This window comes from Lolium perenne, chromosome 7, assembly GCF_019359855.2.
Source record: "Lolium perenne isolate Kyuss_39 chromosome 7, Kyuss_2.0, whole genome shotgun sequence".
Lineage (NCBI taxonomy): Eukaryota > Viridiplantae > Streptophyta > Magnoliopsida > Poales > Poaceae > Lolium > Lolium perenne.
Window position 1 is genome coordinate 318,843,744 of NC_067250.2, and position 24,056 is coordinate 318,867,799.

Sequence of the window (24,056 nt, forward strand, 5' to 3'; positions counted from 1 at the left end):
AAGGTGTGATGCGTACAGCGGCAAGTTTTCCCTCAGTAAGAAACCAAGGTTTATCGAACCAGTAGGAGCCAAGAAGCACGTTGAAGGTTGATGGCGGCGAGATGTAGTGCGGCGCAACACCAGGGATTCCGGCGCCAACGTGGAACCTGCACAACACAACCCAAGTACTTTGCCCCAACGAAACAGTGAGGTTGTCAATCTCACCGGCTTGCTGTAACAAAGGATTAGATGTATAGTGTGGATGATGATTGTTTGCAGAAAACAGTAGAACAAGTATTGCAGTAGATTGTATTCGATGTAAAAGAATGGACCGGGGTCCACAGTTCACTTGAGGTGTCTCTGCCATAAGATAATTAGCATGTTGGGTGAACAAATTACAGTTGGGCAATTGACAAATAGAGAGGGCATGACCATGCACATACATGATATGATGAGTATTGTGAGATTTAATTGGGCATTACGACAAAGTACATAGACCGCTATCCAGCATGCATCTATGCCTAAAAAGTCCACCTTCGGGTTAGCATCCGCACCCCTTCAAGATTAAGTTGCAAACAACAGACAATTGCATTAAGTATGGTGCGTAATGTAATCAATAACTACATCCTCGGACATAGCATCAATGTTTTATCCCTAGTGGCAACAGACATCCATAACCTTAGAGGTTTCTCTCACTCCCTGCATTCACGGAGACATGAACCCACTATCGAGCATAAATACTCCCTCTTGGAGTTACAAGCATCAACTTGGCCAAAGCATCTACTAGTAACGGAGAGCATGCAAGATCATAAACAACACATAGATTGATAATCAACATAACATAGTATTCTCTATCCATCGGATCCCAACAAACACAACATATAGCATTACAGATAGATGATCTTGATCATGTTAGGCAGCTCACAAGATCCGACAATGAAGCATAATGAGGAGAAGACAACCATCTAGCTACTGCTATGGACCCATAGTCCAGGGGTGAACTACTCACTCATCACTCCGGAGGCGACCATGGCGGTGTAGAGTCCTCCGGGAGATGAATCCCCTCTCCGGCAGGGTGCCGGAGGCGATCTCCTGAATCCCCCGAGATGGGATTGGCGGCGGCGACGTCTCTGGAAGGTTTTCCGTATCGTGGCTCTCGGTACTGGGGGTTTCGCGATGAAGGCTATAAGTAGGCGGAAGGGCAGGTCAGGGGGCCACACGAGGGGCCCAGACGCCAGGGCCGCGCGGCCAAGACCTGGGCCGCGCCGCCCTGTTGTCTGGCCACCTCGTGGCCCCACTCCGTCTCCTCTTCGGTCTTCTGGAAGTTTCGTGTGAAAATAGGCCCCTGGGTGTTGATTTCGTCCAATTCCGAGAATATTTCCTTACTAGGATTTCTGAAACCAAAAACAGCAGAAAACAGCAACTGGCTCTTCGGCATCTCGTTAATAGGTTAGTGCCGGAAAATGCATAAATATGACATAAAGTATGCATAAAAACATGTAGATATCATCAATAATGTGGCATGGAACATAAGAAATTATCGATACGTCGGAGACGTATCAGCCACCCAAGAGGGGAGAGACATATATAAACCCCCTCTCCTCCCTAGGGTTCACAGTTCTCCCTCTCTGCCGCCATTGCCACCAGAGAGACCAGGCCTATGCTACTTGGGGGCTGAAGAGTGTGAGTTTATAGATCTAGAGGTGGAGGAGCTAGTCATGGCCGATCGTGGCCGTGGTGGGAGAAACAGGGGAAGAGGTTCTGGTGGGGGAAGAGGTGATAACTGGAATCGATAGCAACATGGCAACCAGTTCAACCAGAATTCCCAGCAGCAACAGCAACATCCATTCCAAGATTTCCAGAATCAAGGTGGCTTCCCTTTCCCTCCTCAACCTTATGGTTTTGTGCCTGGAGGGATGCCTCCCCCTTGGGCCTTCTAGGGAGCATATCCTCAATTCCCTTCACAGCAGTTTGGGTATCCATCCAATCAGTGGATTGCTCCAAATTCTGAAGATTTTTCTCAGAACAACCAGAATGCAGAGGGTGTGAATGCTGCTAAAGGAAAAAGTGGAGAACCCAAGCACATGCAGAAGAAGAAAAGTGGAGGGAGTGGGGAAACTGCTCAAGTGATCCCAAATCAGATGTCCTATGTGGACACTATCTGTCTTGGTTGTGGAGAACCTGGGCATTTCAAGCAGTCATGTGCTAAGAAGGCTCTTTGTTTTATCTGCAAGGCAACCAACCATGTTGTTGAGGGTTGTCCAGTGATCAAGAGGCCTCCTCAGGTAGCTAAGTATACTGGAAGTGCAGCAAATGGCACGGGATTTTTTCACATTGAGATTCCTGATGTAGTGATGAACCATGTGGCTACTACCAATAACTGTGGATTGGTGTTGATAGAGGAGGGAAACATAACCAAAGCAGAGCTAGCTAAGGAGTTTGCTAGAATTTACAGAACAAACTGGCCTTGGCAGATCAGGGAGCTCACTCAGTGGTCTTATCTGGTCAAATTTCTACCACATCTCCTGGTGGACCAGGTGATTGGCTACCCCAGGTTTGGTTTGACAAAATCTGGTGTCTAGGTGAAAGTGGAGGCTTGGGATGATGATCAAGATCCTGTAGCTGTCATGCAAGAGACTTCGATGAAAATCCATGGACTACAACCTCCATGGTGTGAATGGAATTGTATTGCTCAAGCTGTTTCTGTATGTGGCATTCTGGAGGAAATAGATTGGATGAGTGTGTTCAAAGGTTGTGATGAGGTGGTTAGGGTCAGGATAAAATGCAGAGATGCCACTAGGATTCCTACTGGCAGGTTATTCCATTTTCAAGGAAAGTTTAATCAATTGTGTTTGAAGCAGAAGGAGAGCCTGCTGTGGGGGTGGCTGAGGACCCTCCTCCTCTACCTCCTCCTCCTTCAGATGGAAATGATGAACATGGAAATGAAGGGCAAACTGGTGAAAGGCAGGATGGTATGGAGACTGATAGGAATAATGTAGCAGGGAGTGCTAATGCTAATTCTACGGTGATGACTCCTGGTGCTTCTAGCTCTGGGTCTGTGGTGAGAAGGCTTGTTGCTGATGGGGAAGAGGTCAAGGAGTATGTCAGTGGTGCAGAAGTGTATGACCTGCTGATCAAGAATAGTTGTGTTGGTGATGATGGTAGGTTTATCTGGAAAAGTGGTGGTAGTTGTTCTCAGGATGAAGTGGGAGAAGAAGCTCAGAATTTCCTCTTGGAGGAACAGGGGGCCTTGCTGGTCAACAGGAGGGGGCCATGGAGACAGTGGAGATGAAGGTGGATGATCTTGAGGCTGCTCTACCAGATGAATTCCTCCCCACTCTGGAGAAACCTGACAAAGAGGTGATACTGGACAAAGTTGACAAGGATAAAGGAAGGAAGAAGAAGGTTTGGGGGCCTGTGCAAGCTACCAGACAGAGCTCTAGGGTGGATACTTCCATTAATGTCATGAAGAAAGCAATTGAGTACAAGAAGAGGAGCAATCTGGAGGAGCCTAACAAGAAGATGAAAGGTATAATGCAGTCTAATGTTTTTCAGTCTCTTGTTGTAGATTATCTTGAATCCTTGGCTAGAAAATTTGGTGTCGATATTTCTGCCATTAGTGCTAATGGTAGAGTAGGGAGTAATCATCATAGTTTCAATTCACCTAGGAGTGATTTAGTAGATATTGAGATTCCTAGTGAGAATTTACCTCTTGAATCTCAAAGAATAGTTTTAATTTCTGATAGTGATGCTCTAGCTGTTACTCCTGAAAAAAGTGATAGGGAAGATGATGAGAACTATGAGGATGAAGGAGATAAATGGATAGAAGTCATTAGGAAGTCTCGGGGCAAGCACCCCAGGAAGAGATTACAATGTTAGTTTCCTTTTTTAATATTAGAGGGATTACTGCTCCTGGTAGGAAGAAATGCCTAGAGGACACTGTTATCCCTTTGAAAGTTGATATGTGGGCCTTGGTAGAGATAGGTTTGGCAGGTAGATCTTTTACTTGGAGTAATAATCAAAATAATAAGATTATGAGTAGGATTGATAGAATCTTTTGCAATACTAGTTTTGAGGCCCTGTTTCCTTTGGGAAGTGCTAGAGCTTTACCCAGGCTAGGGAGTGATCACACTCCAATGGTTTGGGACTCTGGGGAGGTAAATGTGCCTAAGAAAAGTAGTTTTAAATTTGAAAAATGGTGGAGCACTAGAGTAGATTTTTTTAGATGTGGTAATTAAAGCCTGGTCTATTCTAGTAAAAAAGTAATAATCCTCTAGATATATGGCAGGCTAAGGTAAGGAATTTTAGGAGCTCTGCTAAGGGTTGGAGTGCTAATATAGATGCTGAAATTAGGAAAAATAAAAAATCCCTTATGGAGGAATATGATGTTTTAGATGTGAAGGCTGAAACTCATGAACTCTCTGAGGGTGAAGCTGGGAGATTTAAACAAATTCTTGCTGAATGAGTTCCTTTTGGATAATTGAGGAAATTAAAGCCAAGCAAAGATCTAGGGATAGAGATGTATGTGAGGGAGATAGAAACACTTCTTATTTTCATGCTTTAGCTAATCAGAGAAGAAGAAAGACAATGATTCTTGTGCTAGAAGGCCCTGAGGGTCATGTAACTGAAACAAAAAAGATGTTAGAGATAGCTAAAGCTTTTTATAAAGATTTGTTTGGTGCGGAAGAGAGACGAGAATGAGATGTTAGAAGGTAGATTTACTTTGGAGGAGATAAAAGAGGCTGTGTTTGGTTCCTATGCTGTTGGAGCACCTGGGCTAGACGGCCTGTCTTTTTTCTTTTATCAAAAATATTGGGATATTATTGATATAGATTTATTGCATCTCTTTGAAGCTTGGTTTGATGATAAGCTAGACATTTTCAGATTAAATTTTGCTATGATTACCTTGATCCCAAAGGAGGATGATGCTAGAACTATGAAGAAATTTAGACCTATAAGTTTACTTAATTGTAGCTTTAAGATTTTCTGCAAAGTGCTAACAAATAGGCTGGCCAAAATCATAGGGAGATTAATTTCTCCAAATCAATCTGCTTTTATTAAGGGTAGATATATTTTCGAGAGTGTATTTACTGCACATGAAATTGTACATGAGGTGCATAGGAGGAAAATGGAAGGTTTTGTGTTTAAAATTGATTATGAGAAGGCATATGATAGAGTTAATCTAGATTTTCTGTATGAGGTATTGCATCTTAGGGGATTTAGTCCTTTCTGGATTAGGCTTATAAAACAGTTGACCACTGGTGGTTCAGTGGGTGTGAAAATAAATGAAGTAGAGAGTGATTTCTTTATTACTGATAAAGGTTTAAGACAGGGGGACCTTCTGTCACCTGGTCTTTTTAATTTTGTAGTTGATGTTTTCTCTAAAATGTTGCTCAAGGGAAGTGATGTGGGGCTGATTAGGTGGCTCTGCCCTGACTTTGTCCCAGGTGGTGTTATCTGTCTCCAGTATGCTGATGATATCCTACTTTTCCTTGAGAAAAGTAATGAGATAGCCACTAATATGAAATAGATTTTAACTTGTTTTGAACAGATCTCTGGCATGAGAATTAATTACCATAAAAGTGAGTTAATTCCTATTAATGTAGAAATAGGGGAGTGTACCACTTTCCTGAAAACTTTTGGATGTGTGCTAGGTTCTTTCCCAATTAAATATTTAGGGATTCCTCTTCATTATGATAAGTTGAAAAGGGAGGATCTACAACCTTTGATTGACTCCCTTTTAAGTAGATTAGCTGGCTGGAGAGGGAAGTTATTATCTTCTGCAGCCAAAAGGGAATTAGTGAGGTCAGTCTTAGCTAGTATTCCAGTTTATTTGCTATCTTTCTTTAAGTTCCCCAAATGGGCTTTGAATCTTATTAATACACAACTAGCCAATTGCCTATGGAATAATGAGGAAGGGAACAACAAAATCCATTTAGCCAATTGGTCTTCTGTGTGTATGAGAAAGGAGTTTGGTGGCATGGGGATTCCTAATCTGCAAGATTTAAATTTATGTCTCTTAGGGTCTTGGGTTAAGAGATATATACAGGGGGAAGGGACCCTGTGGAGGAAGGTCATAGATTGTAAGTATAATACTAAGGATCCTAATATTCTGTGTTGCCATGATGCACACCCATCCACCTTTTGGAAAGGTGTGATGAGTGCTGCAGAAGCTGTGAGGTTTGGGTATAAATGGAAAATAGAAAATGGTAGGAGTGTCAGATTTTGGGAAGATGTTTGGTTTGGTAATACTAATTTGGCAACTCAGTTTTGGGACATATATTTTGTATCTAATCAGCAAACTAAAACTGTTAGGGATATTTGGGATGGAACAAATTTGAGATGTGATTTTAGGAGAAACTTCACTGATGATATGATGGTACAATGGCAGGAATTAGTAGCTATTGCTGAAACTATAGTTTACAACTCTGATGAGGATCAACTTATCTGGACTTATGAAACAAATGGGGTGTACTCTTCAAAATCTATGTATGCTCTAGTAAATTTTAGAGGAGTAACTCCAATTTATTTACCTGCTGTTTGAGACTTTAAAATCCCACCTAGGATTCAGATTTTCCTTTGGCTGTTGTCTCAAAACAAGATTATGACTAGAGACAATTTGAGAAAAAGGGGTATTCCAAAACCTATGGAGTGCTCCTTCTGTAGAGAATTTGAAAGTGTACGTGCATCACCTGTTTTTTGACTGTATTGTTGCAAGACAGGTGTGGGGTCTGGTCAAAGAAATCTGTAAGCATAAAGTAGATAAATATATAGATATAGCTGGTAGATGGCTATGTAACAAAATGTTTTTACAGTTTAATTTCATATCCTCTGCTAATTTGTGGGGAATTTGGAATTCTAGAAATAGCTTAGTGTTTAATAGAATTACTTGGTTGGATTTGAAGCAGGTGTGGAGGGTCATTCTTTCTTATGTGAGAAATTGGAAAGTCCCTTTCAACGACCAGATGTGGGAGGAAGTGGACTTCTTCATGAAGCATCCGTGAACCAAGATCAAAGCACCACTGGAGCTGGAACCACCCTGAAGTGTTCTTCCTTTGATTGGATATCTTCATGGGCTCCTGCCGCCAAAACTTCTCATGGAGGACGAGCGTCACTGGAGTTTCTGAAGGAGCATCCAGAGGAAGACGCTTCAGTTCATGTCGTGCTGTGAAAAAGGTTCAGCTTGGAGTGGTGTGTAAAAGAGCTTTAGAATCTGCATCTTAGCTGTTGCCGTGCTAGTGTGTCGTGGAGAGGTTTAGTTGCTGGGCTTAGCCTTAAAAATTGGCTGCTTTTGAGATGCTTTTGTCTGATGTTTGGGCGGTAGGTCTTAGCCCTGGTTTCTGTTTTGGTGTCAAACGGTGGGTGCGGGGGTGCGTTGAACTATGTGGTTTCATTTTATCGTATGAAATGGAACCGGGGAGATGTCTCCCTGTGAATCTAAAAAAAAGAACAACCTTATTTTCACATTGGAGACACCCTCAAAGAGATTTGAGTTCGAATTTCGTTTATGCTGTGTTTTGTTGCAATAAATTGGGCTCTGAATTGAATTGATAATGGAAAACCAAATCAACCAATTCAATTCAATACCACAAATGTTGTTTGGATGCGCGTGGTATTCAACTGTAGAATCAAAAGATCAATGGAATTCTAAATCTTGTTTGGATGCACATTGTGTGGAATTGCGAAATTTCAATTTGAATCAGCACTTCTTCTCCACCAAATCTGCAAAATCGAAGTGCAAATGGGGCAAGGGGAGCAGACCACCGACCGGCGAGCCCGAGATTCTTCTGACGGCGGCGGGCAGGGAGAAGTGTCAGACTGCCGGCGAGGGATGCACGAGATCCGCGGCGGGACAGGGGGAAGGGCTGGAGTTGCGGCCGCGTGGGGCTGCCGGCGGCGCGGGTGGAGCAACGACAGCAAGCGGTTGTCCGTGTCGTGGTGCCGGGGTGCCGAGCTGGTGCGGGGAGGCCGGAGATGCGCCGCCTCCTGCCGGCCGCAGGGGAAGGCAGCGGAGCCGTGCAGGATGACGGGGAGGCGGAGGTAGCCAGGACCGCGCCGGTGGCAGAGGAAGAAGAGGCTGTGGACCGCGGGGATGGTCGGGGCCGGTCGTGTAGTTGCATCGGCGCTCGGCTTTCCGGCGGGGACAGGGCGGGGGGCGGGGCGGCGAAGTTTACTGGCGGCGCCGCCGGGAGGAGCTCCTCTCGCATGAGCTGGCCTGTTCGGGACGAAGCAAGCGCTGCTCCAATTCAGAGATGAATACGGAGGTGCTGAGGTCTGAATTCGCGAAGGGGTAAGTTAGCGTGCGGGGGTGGGCTCGGAATTGGACTACAATTCCACAGACGAATACCAAACACAACCAAACGGTAGAATTGGGCCTTCAATTCTAGATTTCCAAATTCAGAGTCTAATTCTAAGCATCCAAACACTGCCTTAATTTTTCAGACGGTAAAAATCAATCGAAGAAAGAAAAACCTTGTGTGTCAGTGTCACCATCGTCTGGGACGCGACGCCGTAGGGTTTCGCGGCGATGGCGGTGGACGTGCGCAAAACTGGAACCCGGGGACACCTACTTACTTGGCTGTAACCGTGTCGGCCCAAAGGAAATCCGACCGGTACACGAACACGAGTACGCACAGCATATTATCTCCCTCGTCAGGCCCTTCTCGTGACAGATCCGTTCTCTTTTCCCCAATCAGATCAGAACCATCCCGCCGCCGACGTACCGCCGCCGATCGATCGATCTATGGAGGCACCGACGGAGCAGCCGCCGCCGCGCGGCACCAAGCGCCCGCCCGGAGACGGCGACATCTACAAGGCCTCCGGAGCACGACGTTACGGTGTTGGTTCCGCCTACGACGACGAAGAACGCGGCGGCGGCGGCGGCAGCGGCTCCCGCGACGACACCGGGTTCCTCGACGAGAACGGCACGTTCGTGGAGCGCGCGGCGCGGGGCGCCACGAAGGAGGAGGCCTGGCTGGGCCCCGCCGACGCCGACGCCGCCCCCGCCGCCACGAAGCGCGCCAGGAAGGCCCTGAGGAGGCAGGAGGAGGACGAGCGGCTCGTGGACGACCTCGTCGCCTCCCGCGCCGTGTTCGACATCAGGAAGAGGGTGGTCGGGATCCTCGAGCCCGGCGAGACGGTCCCGCGCGCCCTCAGGCGGCTCAAGGGCCTCGGCGGCGCTGCCGGCACCCGCGGGACTGCTGGCAGCAGGATGGACGAGGCGACCCGGCGCGCGTTCGACGAGCTGACGGACGCGGCCGCGGAGCTGTTCGACCGCGGCGACCTCGACGCCTACTCCCACGACCGCGAGGCGTTCGAGGAGGCGGCCTGGGCCTACGAGTACGGCCGCCGCGCCCGGGCGGCTGCTTCCGCTGCCGCGCAGGAGGTCGAAGAAGGATACCAAGCAGCCGCCACCACTCGTGACTACGTCGACGCCGGAGCGGAAACAGCCGGTGGACAGGCGGTCGATCCCGATCAGCCGGATACGCCGGGCGACGCTTCGGGTACGGCGGCGTCGGAGGCTGGCGAGGGAGCCGGCGTCGGGGGCTGGGACTACGTGTACGATCCGGCATCGGGCTACTACTACAGCAGCATCACGGGGTACTTCTACGATGCCGCGTCTGGGTGCTACTGCTCTGCGTATACCGGCACATGGTTCTCCTACGGCGACGATGGACAATGCTACGGCACCGTCAAAGAGATGGAGTAGAATGAGTTGCTGGAAATTTTTGGATTTGGCCGACCATATGTATGTATTCTGCCATAGCAGGGAGAGATTATGAACATCGGTAGAGGGCGAAGGATCGTAATCTTGGTTATTCAGCGCAGCAACCAATAGTTACAATGTTTCAATGTTAATAATCCTGAGTTGCAGCCGTGAGTAATAGTCTGATGGAGATATTTGTACCTGGCTGACCCCGTGACCGTGTATGTATTTCGCCATTTTAGTAGGCAGAGAGAGATTAAGAAGCTGGAGTGTATGCACGAGAAATTAATACAGTTTTCGGGAATATACTTTTTATCTGACATTTGTGTAAGTATTACGTTTAAATTTGCTTTTTCATGTTTTTCCTTTTTCTTTGGATCTTGTTTCTTCCAGACATGAATGAGAAAACAAAATCAGGAGCAGGTCCACCAAATGACGCTAAATATGCTCTGGGCCGCTCAATTTGGTAACCTTCCCTGGTAGCCCCAGTATTCATTCCAAAATGCAACAAAGGACAGTAAACAAACTAGATTCTCTAGTGTTACAGACGATAGGAATCAGACAATCTGGGGTTCATCATGCATTCGACAGTATTACAAATCATAGGAAGCAAATAAATCCAGTGGTCATTATTCCACATTATTACAAACCATAGTAGAGAAATAAATTCATTCAGTGTTGCATGAATCACTGCATGGAGTACCATGCAGCCATATGCCCATTATGCATTCGTCGGTAGTTTACAAGAGTATCTAGCCCAAGGAAGAAGGCAGTAAAAACCTGAATACTTTGAAGGACTTCATCTCCTTCGTCTCCCGTCCTCAGCAAAAGGGCGCACATCTAACAGTTACCAAACGAATCAGAAACATAGCAGCAATCTGAATGGCTAATAGTTACAGTAACATTTACTGAACGCAATGCAAAATAGAAAACATCAAGGCAATTTGAATACGTACCATCAGCAATCTTTTCGTGATTCGGCCCAGTAGTCGTTACACAATCGCTTGAACTTAGGATTGCAGTTCACGACCGTGAACTTCTCAAGAGATTTCGGCAGTGGTCCAAGCGACTGCATATGCTTACACGAGCTGATATTCAGTATCTTGAGCGATTTGAGGTGCTCCATGCCTGGTAAGGCATCCCAGCTGCACCTAATAATATATAGCGAATGAAGATGAATGAAAGGCCCAAGATCAGGAGCAAGTCCCTGTTGGCTCCATCCGCCGAATGTTAGTTGTTGAAGATTCTTTGGACCGCCATTATGCTCGCCCATCATCCAATTCGGAAAGGTCATACCGTGGTAACCCCATATACCTAGTCTTTCAAGATACTTGGATGGGCAAAGACCCTCAAGTACATCATCGTGATCTTCTGGACCGCAGTTCCCACTATTCCATTCAAGCACCACTTCTGTAAGCTTTTCCTTGCCAGCGAGATTGACTTCAAGAGCTTCCTCCTTGCTCTGAACATTCTCAAGACCTCGGATCTGCAGCCTGTCTTGAAGCTTGTTTAGGTGTTTCAGCTGATGCGGCTCATACCCCTGTTCCTTCCTTATTGTGAAGTTTGATAACATTTGGAGACATGTCAGCCTACCAACGCCTGGAAAATCCAGAGCTGATCTGAGAATTACACGGCGCAAGTTGACGAGGTTCGTCATATCACCTGAAAACGCTAGACTATGGCAGCCACGAAACTCTACCACCTGCATGTGGTAAAGTTTGGTAAAATTGCTTGGTACAATTATCCTGAGAAGTGTAACCGTTTCCAAACAAAAACAACGCAGATGTTTCAACCGACCAATCGAATCTGGGATTCTGATCAAACGGTTGCTGAGATCTCTTCCACTAAAACCTAATTTCAGTACCCGCAATTTCCGTAGCCCCCCCAACATATTGAACACACTCTCAAAGACTTTCCACTTGGTTAAATTAACACTTATTGTGGGATAGATGATGAGAGTGCGCAAGTTTTTCAATCCAGATATCTTCTCAATAAGCATCTCGCTATAATAAGCCCGAACAAAAAGATAGCGGACATCTTGAGGACCTTCTTGAGGACCTTCCTCTGTGGAGCCTTTCTCGATCCTGAAGTAATCTCTTCCGGCAACCTCCTCTGCTAAATCACACAGCAAATCATGAATTGTAAAGTAATCAACATAATGTAGACCTCTAATTATGTCATATGATGTTTCTTCCCCTCCTAATTGCAGAAACGAGGCCGAGAACAATTCATCAAAATAATCCTTAGCAACATCTTCCATTTCCTCTTCAGGCTTACTAGTCTTTATAAACCCTTCTGCCACCCACAACTTAACTAACTCATCACGTTTCAATCTGTGTCGTCTTGGGAAAATACTGCAGTAAGAAAAGCATCGCCTGACCTGCTCATCAAGATACTGGTAGCTCCACCACAGAGCTCCCATAGTATCGTTCAAAAGGTCCCGATCTTTCACACTCCTCCAAAACTCAACAGTCTGTGTCTCACGGAGCCGTGAACCCACTGTCCTGGCTGCTAGAGGTGATCTCTTTAGCTTTTTTGCAATATCCTCTCCAATCATTTCAAGAATTCTTCGATCATTGTCACTTACCCTTGCTCCTTGAAGTGCGTAATGCATGAACATTTCAAGGAACAGTTCATCATCCAGGTCTGATATTGGAATACATCTCTCTTTGACTGCACCCAGAGTTACTAATGCAGCTTCAGTTCGACTAGTCACCAAGATTCTGCTTCCTTCCTTCCCAACATGCAGCGGGGAAATTAACTTCTGTAGTTCTTCACGGTCTTCCGAATTCCTATTGTTGTACCAGACATCATCTAGTACCAACAAAATCCGTTTTCCACGAAGTTTCTTCTCCAGGCTTTCCTTTAGGACGTTAAGACTACTAAATTTCGGGCATTCTTCACCTGTAGCCCCCTCAAACATTTCACGGAAAATGGAATCCAAAGAGAACTTCTGGGAAACATGAATCCACATGACAATATTGAAATGGTCTTCCATGTTCTCATGATCATAAACACACCGTGCAAGTGTTGATTTCCCAGATCCGGCGATCCCATGAATGCCAATTACAGAATAACATGTACCACTAACAGTATTTACTTGACACTGGTGTTCGTTCGCATGAAGCATTGCTATGATCTTGTCACGATCTTGATCTCGGCCAATTACTCGTAGAGGACCTACAGTAATGGCTGCACTACATGAACTGGTAGAAACAACTCGTCTCCCATTATCATTACTTACGCCTGGCAAGTTCAGTTGTTCCAAAACTTTACATGCATCGCTTACAGCACTTTCTATCTTATTTAGGCTCTTCGCCAACTGTGATTTTGACATGCCACTCTCCTGCAAAAAAAATAACAAGTAAGTTGAGCCTACCAAGTAATCTTTCTGAATATAGGCTTATTGCATATCCCAATGCAAAGTAAGGGCTCTCTCTCTATCTCACCCTCTCCCTTCTCCCTCTCTCCGTCTCCGTGATGTTAATGGGAGATTTTACGGTGCATTGTACTACACATTTAAGTGTAGTGTATATATTAGATCTAACGGTTAAAATTGATTGGGCCCAAGGATAGCTTTGGAAAAAAATATTGATTTGTAATTTGTTTTCCGTGAGCAACTTTTTTTTGTTTGACTTGGAATCCAACACGCACACGCGCGACATACAAAGCGTAAACAATGACGCACGAAAGCCTAAATTGATGGACCAAACCAAGGAAACGTTAGCTCCTTTATTATTAGGTATAGATATAGATTAAGGTTGAATTGGACATCCGTGTTCTCAACTCATGCCCCGTTTATTACGGGAAGCGGCGATCTGTCGCCTCCATCGCCTTGTTTTCCTTATCGCCATTCCTTTCTCCTTCATCTTTTATGATTCCCGCGAGAATGCCTTGCAGCCATGTCGATGTGAGGATTTCATTCGTAGTTTAGCCCTGGGTGGAATTTCCAAAGAAAGGTGCCCGACAAGACAGCACCATCGCCACCAGCAGCGAAGAGCCAACCATTGGCAAGTGCAAGAGAGCTATGCGATCCCATGACAAGACGCCCCCACCGAGTTGAACACAAGAGCAAATATACCTTGGAAGAACTACGCCCCCCAAAGGTATTTGGGGCGCGCCGTTTCGTTCCCAGTCGCGCGCCCCAAAGGCCCTTTTCCGTCGCGCAGAAAGGCATGGCCCAAGTCGTATCGTGCAAACGCCTTGGCGAAGCCGTCTGGGAACCTTAGTTTGTCCGGCTCGAAGCGTAGAAGAACACCAGGAATTTGTGGGCCCGCAGCAGGTCCATGGTCGACACCTTCCACAAGAGCTTCACCGGCGGCTTCTCCTCCAGAGAGGCACTAGGGGGGCGCCTGGAAGCCCCTTCGAGCCGGAGGGAACACCGGCAGGCACATCTGCCTCGACGCTCGTGCGAGGAGCGGTGGGACCTCCATTGGGCGTCCACGAGGCCGACGCCCGATATAGGGGCAAGACTCCCTCCGTTTCCCAGCTTTGTGAGGGGCCTTGTCCTTGCTCCCCTTTGGGCGACCGCGACCCCGCTTAGCAGAGAGCAGCACCGAGCCGGCGATGTCACTGCGGTGGGTCCGTGGAGCAGGAATCCATGGGCGCGGTATGTGGAGGCGCGGAGAAGGCATGTGAATGGGGAAGTGGAGAAGGATGATGATGGAGCGTGCTGAACTGCGCATTCCTTTGTCTTTATGAAGCGCTGATACGTCTCCGACGTATCGATAATTTCTTATGTTCCATGCCACATTATTGATGTTATCTACATATTTTATGCACACTTTATGTCATATTCGTGCATTTTCTGGAACTAACCTATTAACAAGATGCCGAAGTGCCGATTCTTGTTTCTGCTGTTTTTGGTTTCAGAAATCCTAGTAAGGAAATATTCTCGGAATTGGACGAAATCAAAGCCCAGGGGCCTATTTTTCCACGAAGCTTCCAGGAAGTCCGAAGGAGAGACGAAGAGGGCGACGAGGGGCCACACCCTAGGCGGCGCGGCCCCCCCTTGGCCGCGCGGCCCTGTGGTGTGGGGCCCCGTGCCGCCTCTTGACCTGCCCTTCCGCCTACAAATAGCCTCCGTGACGAAACCCCCGGTCATCGAGAGCCACGATACGGAAAACCTTCCAGTGACGCCGCCGCCGCCGATCCCATCTCGGGGGATCCAGGAGATCGCCTCCGGCACCCTGCCGGAGAGGGGATTCATCTCCCGGAGGACTCTACGCCGCCATGGTCGCCTCCGGTGTGATGTGTGAGTAGTCTACCCCTGGACTATGGGTCCATAGCAGTAGCTAGATGGTTGTCTTCTCCCCATTGTGCTTCATTGTCGGATCTTGTGAGCTGCCTAACATGATCAAGATCGTCTATCTGTAATTCTATATGTTGCGTTTGTTGGGATCCGATGAATAGAGAATACTTGTTATGTTGATTATCAAAGTTATGCTTATGTGTTGTTTATGATCTTGCATGCTCTCCGTTACTAGTAGATGCTCTGGCCAAGTAGATGCTTGTAACTCCAAGAGGGAGTACTTATGCTCGATAGTGGGTTCATGCCTGCATTGACACAGGACAAAGGATGTGAAAGTTCTAAGGTTGTGTTGTGCTGTTGCCACTAGGGATAAAACATTGATGCTATGTCTAAGGATGTAGTTGTTGATTACATTACGCACCATACTTAATGCAATTGTCTGTTGCTTTGCAACTTAATACTGGAGGGGGTTCGGATGATAACCTGAAGGTGGACTTTTTAGGCATAGATGCAGTTGGATGGCGGTCTATGTACTTTGTCGTAATGCCCAATTAAATCTCACTATACTCATCATGATATGTATGTGCATGGTCATGCTCTCTTTATTTGTCAATTGCCCAAGCTGTAATTTGTTCACCCAACATGCTGTTCGTCTTATAGGAGAGACACCTCTAGTGAACTGTGGACCCCGGTCCAATTCTCTTTCTTGAAATACAATCTACTTTGCAATACTTGTTCTACTGTTTTCTGCAAACAATCATCTTCCACACAATACGGTTAATCCTTTGTTACAGCAAGCCGGTGAGATTGACAACCTCACTTTGTTTCGTTGGGGCAAAGTACTTTGGTTGTGTTGTGCAGGTTCCACGTTGGCGCCGGAATCCCTGGTGTTGCGCCGCACTACATCTCGCCGCCATCAACCTTCAACGTGCTTCTTGACTCCTACTGGTCCGATTAAACCTTGGTTTCTTACTGAGGGAAACTTGCCGCTGTGCGCATCACACCTTCCTCTTGGGGTTCCCAACGGACGTGCCAACCACACGCATCAAGCAAATTTCTCGGCGCCGTTGTCGGGAGATCAAGACACGCTGCAAGGGGAGTCTCCACTTCTCAATCTCTTTACTTTGTTTTTGTCTTGCTTAGTTTTATTTACTACTTTGTTTGCTGCACTAAATCAAAATACAAAAAAATTAGTTGCTAGTTTTACTTAATTTACTATCTTGTTTGCTATATCAAAAACACAAAAAATTAGTTACTTACATTTACTTTACTTATTTCATCATGTTTCCTTTTAATTTTACCACAAAAGACATACCGGTAGGACGTGGGTCTATAGTTGGGAGAAATAATATAGAAGAATTTTTCAATCATGTTAGTACTATTGAAAATTTTGAAGATAGACACTTGGTAGACCTTGCGCCTACTTATGAAATTGCTGCTGCGCATTTAGTTCGCCTGTTGGAAACTAAATTTGTTAATCTTAATCCTATAATCCAACACATGTTTTTCACACTTGGCGATATGGAAGAAGGGGAAAAGAAAGATTTTGTATTAGAAACCCTTCTTAGAGAATTTGGTGGTCTAGCAAGAGAAGCTAGAAAGGTGTTTGCTAAATTTAATATGCTTGGTTCTCCTACTAATTTTGTTAGTCTCCTTGAAAAGATGGATATGGATAGAATAAGATACACTAATAATATTGATGATGGAGGGGAGATCAAAGCACCAATACCATGTAAGCTCCTAGCTATGAATGATGCACTAGAAAATAACTATGCTTGGCTTGTTCCTGAAAATTTGTTTGATGAGAGTAGCACGCCTAAGACTAATGAAAAGGGAGATGCTAAAACTTATGTATCTAATATACTATGCCTGGTTGAGAAAAGCCCACACCCCGCTGTAGAAGTACCACCCTTTGATAATACTTGATACACACTTTCTGCGCCTAGCTGAAAGGCGTTAAAGAAAAGCGCTTATGGGAGACAACCCATGTTTTACCTACAGTACTTTGTTTTTATTTTGTGTCTTGGAAGTTGTTTACTACTGTAGCAACCTCTCCTTATCTTAGTTTTGTGTTTTGTTGTGCCAAGTTAAGCCGTTGATAGAAAAGTAAGTACTAGATTTGGATTACTGTGCAGTTCCAGATTTCTTTGCTGTCACGAATCTGGGTCCACCTCCCTGTAGGTAGCTCAGAAAATTAAGCCAATTTACGTGCATGATTCTCAGATATGTATGCAACTTTCATTCAATTTGAGCATTTTCATTTGAGCAAGTCTGGTGCCATTTTAAAATTCGTCAATACGAACTGTTCTGTTTTGACAGATTCTGCCTTTTATTTCGCATTGCCTCTTTTGCTATGTTGGATGAATTTCTTTGATCCACTAATGTCCAGTAGCATTATGCAATGTCCAGAAGTGTTAAGAATGATTGTGTCACCTCTGAATATGTCAATTTATATTGTGCACTAACCCTCTAATGAGTTGTTTCGAGTTTGGTGTGGAGGAAGTTTTCAAGGATCAAGAGAGGAGTATGATGCAACATGATCAAGGAGAGTGAAAGCTCTAAGCTTGGGGATGCCCCGGTGGTTCACCCCTGCATATATCAAGAAGACTCAAGCTGTCTAAGCTTGGGGATGCCCAAGGCATCCCCTTCTTCATCGACAACATTATCGAGTTCCTCCCTGAAACTATATTTTTATTCCATCACATCTTATGTGCTTTTTCTTGGAGCGTCGGTTTGTTTTTGTTTTTGTTTTGTTTGAATAAAATGGATCCTAGCATTCACTTTATGGGAGAGAGACACGCTCCGCTGTAGCATATGGACAAGTATGTCCTTGGTTTCTACTCATAGTATTCATGGCGAAGTTCTTCTTCGTTAAATTGTTATATGGTTGGAATTGGAAAATGATACATGTAGTAATTGCTATAAATGTCTTGGGTAATGTGATACTTGGCAATTGTTGTGCTCATGATTAAGCTCTTGCATCATATGCTTTGTACCCATTAATGAAGAAATACATAGAGCATGCTAAAATTTGGTTTGCATATTTGGTTACTCTAAGGTCTAGATAATTTCTAGTATTGAGTTTGAACAACAAGGAAGATGGTGTAGAGTCTTATAATGTTTTCAATATGTCTTTTATGTGAGTTTTGCTGCACCGGTTCATCCTTGTGTTTGTTTCAAATAAGCCTTGCTAGCCTAAACCTTGTATCGAGAGGGAATACTTCTCATGCATCCAAAATACTTGAGCCAACCACTATGCCATTTGTGTCCACCATACCTACCTACTACATGGTATTTTCCGCCATTCCAAAGTAAATTGCTTGAGTGCTACCTTTAAAATTCCATCATTCACCTTTGCAATATATAGCTCATGGGACAAATAGCTTAAAAACTATTGTGGTATTGAATATGTAATTATGCACTTTATCTCTTATTAAGTTGCTTGTTGTGCGATAACCATGTTTACTGGGGACGCCATCAACTTTTCATTGTTGAATTTCATGTGAGTTGCTATGCATGTTCGTCTTGTCTGAAGTAAGGGCGATCTACACTAAGTTGAATGGTTTGAGCATGCATATTGTGAGAGAAGAACATTGGGCCGCTAACTAAAGCCATGATCCATGGTGGAAGTTTCAGTTTTGGACAAACATCCTCAAATCTCTAATGAGAAAAGAATTAATTGTTGTTGAATGCTTAAAGCATTAAAAGAGGAGTCCATTATCTGTTGTCTATGTTGTCCCGGTATGGATGTCTAAGTTGAGAATAATCAAAAGCGAGAAATCCAAATGCGAGCTTTCTCCTTAGACCTTTGTACAGGCGGCATAGAGGTACCCCTTTGTGAAACTTGGTTAAAGCATATGTATTGCGGTGATAATCCAGGTAGTCCAAGCTAATTAGGACAAGGTGCGGGCACTATTGGTACACTATGCATGAGGCTTGCAACTTATAAGATATAATTTACATGATGCATATGCTTTATTACTACCGTTGACAAAATTGTTTCATGTTTTCAAAATCAAAGCTCTAGCACAAATATAGCAATCGATGCTTTTCCTCTATGAGGACCATTCTTTTACTTTCAATGTTGAGTCAGTTCACCTATTTCTCTCCACCTCAAGAAGCAAACACTTGTGTGAACTGTGCATTGATTCCTACATACTTGCTTATTGCACTTATTATATTACTCTATGTTGACAATATCCATGAGATATACATGTTACAAGTTGAAAGCAACCGCTGAAACTTAATCTTCTTTTGTGTTGCTTCAATGCCTTTACTTTGAATTATTGCTTTATGAGTTAACTCTTATGCAAGACTTATTGATGCTTGTCTTGAAGTGCTATTCATGAAAAGTCTTTGCTTTATGATTCACTAGTTTACTCATGTCATATATATTGTTTTGATCGCTGCATTCACTACATATGCTTTACAAATAGTATGATCAAGATTATGATGGCATGTCACTCCAGAAATTATCTGTGTTATCGTTTTACCTGCTCGGGACGAGCAGAACTAAGCTTGGGGATGCTGATACGTCTCCGACGTATCGATAATTTCTTATGTTCCATGCCACATTATTGATGTTATCTACATGTTTTATGCACACTTTATGTCATATTCGTGCATTTTCTGGAACTAACCTATTAACAAGATGCCGAAGTGCCGATTCTTTGTTTCTGCTGTTTTTGGTTTCAGAAATCCTAGTAAGGAAATATTCTCGGAATTGGACGAAATCAAAGCCCAGGGGCCTATTTTTCCACGAAGCTTCCAGAAGTCCGAAGGAGAGACGAAGAGGGGCGATGAGGGGGCCACACCCTAGGGCGGCGCGGCCCCCCCTTGGCCGCGCGGCCCTGTGGTGTGGGGCCCCCGTGCCGCCTCTTGACCTGCCCTTCCGCCTACAAATAGCCTCCGTGACGAAACCCCCAGGACCGAGAGCCACGATACGGAAAACCTTCCAGAGACGCCGCCGCCGCCGATCCCATCTCGGGGGATCCAGGAGATCGCCTCCGGCACCCTGCCGGAGAGGGGATTCATCTCCCGGAGGACTCTACGCCGCCATGGTCGCCTCCGGTGTGATGTGTGAGTAGTCTACCCCTGGACTATGGGTCCATAGCAGTAGCTAGATGGTTGTCTTCTCCCCATTGTGCTTCATTGTCGGATCTTGTGAGCTGCCTAACATGATCAAGATCGTCTATCTGTAATTCTATATGTTGCGTTTGTTGGGATCCGATGAATAGAGAATACTTGTTATGTTGATTATCAAAGTTATGCTTATGTGTTGTTTATGATCTTGCATGCTCTCCGTTACTAGTAGATGCTCTGGCCAAGTAGATGCTTGTAACTCCAAGAGGGAGTACTTATGCTCGATAGTGGGTTCATGCCTCGCATTGACACAGGGACAGTGAGAAAGTTCTAAGGTTGTGTTGTGCTTGTTGCCACTAGGGATAAAACATTGATGCTATGTCTAAGGATGTAGTTGTTGATTACATTACGCACCATACTTAATGCAATTGTCTGTTGCTTTGCAACTTAATACCGGAGGGGTTCGGATGATAACTTTGAAGGTGGACTTTTTAGGCATAGATGCAGTTGGATGGCGGTCTATGTACTTTGTCGTAATGCCCAATTAAATCTCACTATACTCATCATGATATGTATGTGCATGGTCATGCTCTCTTTATTTGTCAATTGCCCAACTGTAATTTGTTCACCCAACATGCTGTTCGTCTTATGGGAGAGACACCTCTAGTGAACTGTGGACCCCGGTCCAATTCTCTTTACTGAAATACAATCTACTGCAATACTTGTTCTCTTGTTTTACGCAAACAATCATCTTCCACACAATACGGTTAATCCTTTGTTACAGCAAGCCGGTGAGATTGACAACCTCACTGTTTCGTTGGGGCAAAGTACTTTGGTTGTGTTGTGCAGGTTCCACGTTGGCGCCGGAATCCCTGGTGTTGCGCCGCACTACATCTCGCCGCCATCAACCTTCAACGTGCTTCTTGACTCCTACTGGTCCGATTAAACCTTGGTTTCTTACTGAGGGAAACTTGCCGCTGTGCGCATCACACCTTCCTCTTGGGGTTCCCAACGGACGTGCCAACCACACGCATCAAGCGCATAGGCAGTTCCCAAGGCGACGGATTGGACTTGACGGTTCCACGATCATGGAGGATCCAACGGTTCGCCCCGGTGGAGTCCGTTTGGGATTCACGGCTGAGATAGGAACAACGTGGGCGATCCAACATGGACAAGCGCGTCTCGATGCGTGCCACCGCGTGGACCCGCAGCTTGTTGGGTCCCTGACCCTTCGCAGCTGGATCGTGCGGACCAGGCCCCCGAGGGCTACTGTCGGTATTATGGAACCCATGGTACCATGTACACCTGCTGTTGGGCCCCGCGATAGCCCATTATCAGAAGACAAGGAGGACCTCTCTGAGAGACAACAGGTCTCCACGAGAGGTGGAACATCTCGCCAAGGGATACCTCACGAAGTGTCCGGGACTTAGCCGTTTCGAGACTACCAGAAGGCGTCATGGAGCTTCCCTCCGCGAGAGGTATCTCAAGAGATGCCATCAAGATGCCATCATGAGCCGGTCACATAGGAGCAACGCTACTGAAGGATGACGCCAGTCAATGCGCACACAGAAGAGGAGTGAAGGTCCAAGTTTGCCTGCATAAAGCTAGCTGGCCATTGCCCCATTTCCAAAAGGTGCGGGGTGGACGGTGCAGGTACAGCACAGGGTCTTGACATCGTCCACAACCACTCCCTGTGAGCCGAGCCAGTTGGTGTGGCCATGGACCAAGTCCATGGTTAGGTCAGGGACACCTGTCCTTCTCCTTAGGCCATTCTGTGGTTTCCCCTCCGCCAAGTTTTCTTAGGGTGGAGGGCCAAGGCCTTCTATAAAAGGAGAGGCAGCTGCCTAGTAGGAACCTCGATCTTTTTCCAGACTCTCTCCCCAGATCCGATTCTCTTTAGATGCTCTTTAGATGGCGCCATCGTCTTCCACCTTGAGCAGATCCCATCTAGATATGGGGAAGAGAAGCACCACCACCTTGTACACCATACTCCTCTTGAAGCAAGATTGCAGGGCAGGACGTAGAGGTTTTACCTCACCACAATAGCCCTGAACCTGGGTAAAACGACGTGTCTCTCTGTCTTGCTGCTCCTGCCCCGACATGTCGATGTTGAGCTTGGAGCGTGGCTTCTAGCCCCCGTGGTCCATAACCTTGTGGGTCTTGACGATGTACCCGTGTCCTCTCGGATACGAAACCCCGACACCGAGCGTGGGACTACTACTAGTGAAGTGCCTTAAACAGCCCTGCCGAATAAATATACTGCCTTAATTTTGTTGAAGTATTGGTGATATGGGCCATTGGATCACGGAAATAAGCGGACCAAAATCCTTTGATGTACTGTAAAATGACTCATGTTAATACCTAAAACGGAAACAGCATGAAGGGAAATCTAGTTCATCGAAGGCCGAGGCGGATGCGCAATGAAGGTCGGCAAGATCCTGAATGTGATGGCCATGCTCCCACCGCTACAGTTCCAAGTAAGTTGACGAGATCACTAGGCTCATCTAGGCATCGCTAGGCGCTATGTTGGGAATCACCGGTCTCATATTTCTAGAATCTTCTAGAATATTCTTAAGTATATATGCACTGCATATTCTCAACACGTCCGATACTTCACTGATCTCTGTTGTTCATGACAATTGCGGTATGCCTTGACTCCTACGTGTGTTCGCCGTGGGTTCCAAGGCGGATGGGTCTAGATGTAATGCCTTCTTAAGTCTTGGCACAGTCATGACCACGGCGCCACCGTAGGTGAGTGAGAGTTCATCGTGAGGCATGATCGTCCTGTCAGGAATAGGATAGGACCAAGCGGTCTACTATCGGAGCTTCACAAGGAAGAGGAGCTTGTGGAAGAACGCTGCTAGTGGGAGTGGAACAGTCTTGGATGATTCCAGAATAACTTGGCTAATCTACTCTATGCGCTGCCGTCTGCTTGAGTTCCCCTAGCTAATGTGAACCGTGTATGCGTTTCCCGGTGCCACTGCCACCCACCTTTGTTATATATATGTAACTAATCCTACTTTTCGTAACAATCTGCATAGTATCTCTTACTGTATATCAAGATCTTATAATCTATCTAATTAGATAACTGTGGAAAATAGGTGAGAACGTATTCTTCTTGGTACCTATAGTTCCCTAGTTTTTCTCGTTAACACATATCTACATGGAACAAAAAGATGGGAATACTTGCAACAAAGGAGAACACATGAACCTCATCTTTTAGGGGGGAGCTTGGCATGGAAGACCGAAGATTCTTCTTCAGCAAATCCATCTTGCTCCCGCTCAACTTGGCATCCTGGATCTGCTTCTTGAGACTCTGGTACTCAACACGATCCAAGATGTCTTCGGCTTCGTAGAAAGCAGATTTGAGCTTTTCTAGCAGTGGCTCCAAGCGAACCCTGTAAGTGCTCTCATCAACTACCTCCATCACCCGCTGCAGTTGTAAAACTTGTATATCAAGTATCTTCAGCTTCTCTGATGCGTTGAACTCGAGGAGGGCGAAACCTCTGTTGAGGAGCCTAGGAATGATGGGTGAGGCGAGCCAGCCTACTGCGGTTACGCCCCATCCTATAGCAGCACCAATGCTAATTGGATCTGCCATTGCAAGATTTCAGAGAGGGGGGAGAAGGCTAGCTAAGGCTGCAGGATATGTGTGTACATTGACCCTGCAGGGTAACGCACCTGGTCGGTCTTGAAGACAGCTAAGTAACATAAACAAATACCAGTTGAGAGAGATTCCTGAACACGATACATTATTTCTCACTGGTTTGGGTTATAATAAGGGACAACTTGATATCAACATGTGACTTGATTCGTTTATTCTAATATTATGAAATGGTAGTTGGTGTACATGACTCAGTAGTCTTAAGACTTCGCAATAATGCACAGGTATCACATTGGCTTGGTTAATTCACAACAAGGTTATCTTTCTTTTTTGAACGGGACAACAATGTTATCTAATAACCAACATGCTTAATATATATGATAAAATTGTACTACAGGTTGACCATGAAAATGATGAAGTTTCCAGTCAGGACG

The 24,056-nt window shown here is 45.5% G+C and overlaps 2 protein-coding genes across 2 annotated transcripts; one reads left to right on the forward strand and one right to left on the reverse strand.

Moving 5' to 3' along the window:
• The first annotated feature begins 8,553 nt into the window (after nucleotides 1–8,553).
• LOC139833001 (uncharacterized) lies at nucleotides 8,554–10,002 on the forward strand. Its single transcript, XM_071823029.1, has one exon. It carries the CDS (start codon nucleotides 8,723–8,725, stop codon nucleotides 9,686–9,688), a length of 966 nt encoding a protein of 321 aa, XP_071679130.1. The 5' UTR covers nucleotides 8,554–8,722; the 3' UTR covers nucleotides 9,689–10,002.
• A 196-nt stretch (nucleotides 10,003–10,198) lies between these two features.
• On the reverse strand, nucleotides 10,199–23,643 carry LOC139833002 (putative disease resistance RPP13-like protein 1). Its single transcript, XM_071823030.1, has 3 exons — nucleotides 23,230–23,643; nucleotides 10,642–13,031; nucleotides 10,199–10,525 (listed from the first exon to the last, which is right to left on the reverse strand). Exons 1-2 carry the CDS (start codon nucleotides 23,617–23,619, stop codon nucleotides 10,644–10,646), a joined length of 2,778 nt encoding a protein of 925 aa, XP_071679131.1. The 5' UTR covers nucleotides 23,620–23,643; the 3' UTR covers nucleotides 10,199–10,525; nucleotides 10,642–10,643.
• Between the last annotated feature and the right edge of the window lie 413 nt (nucleotides 23,644–24,056).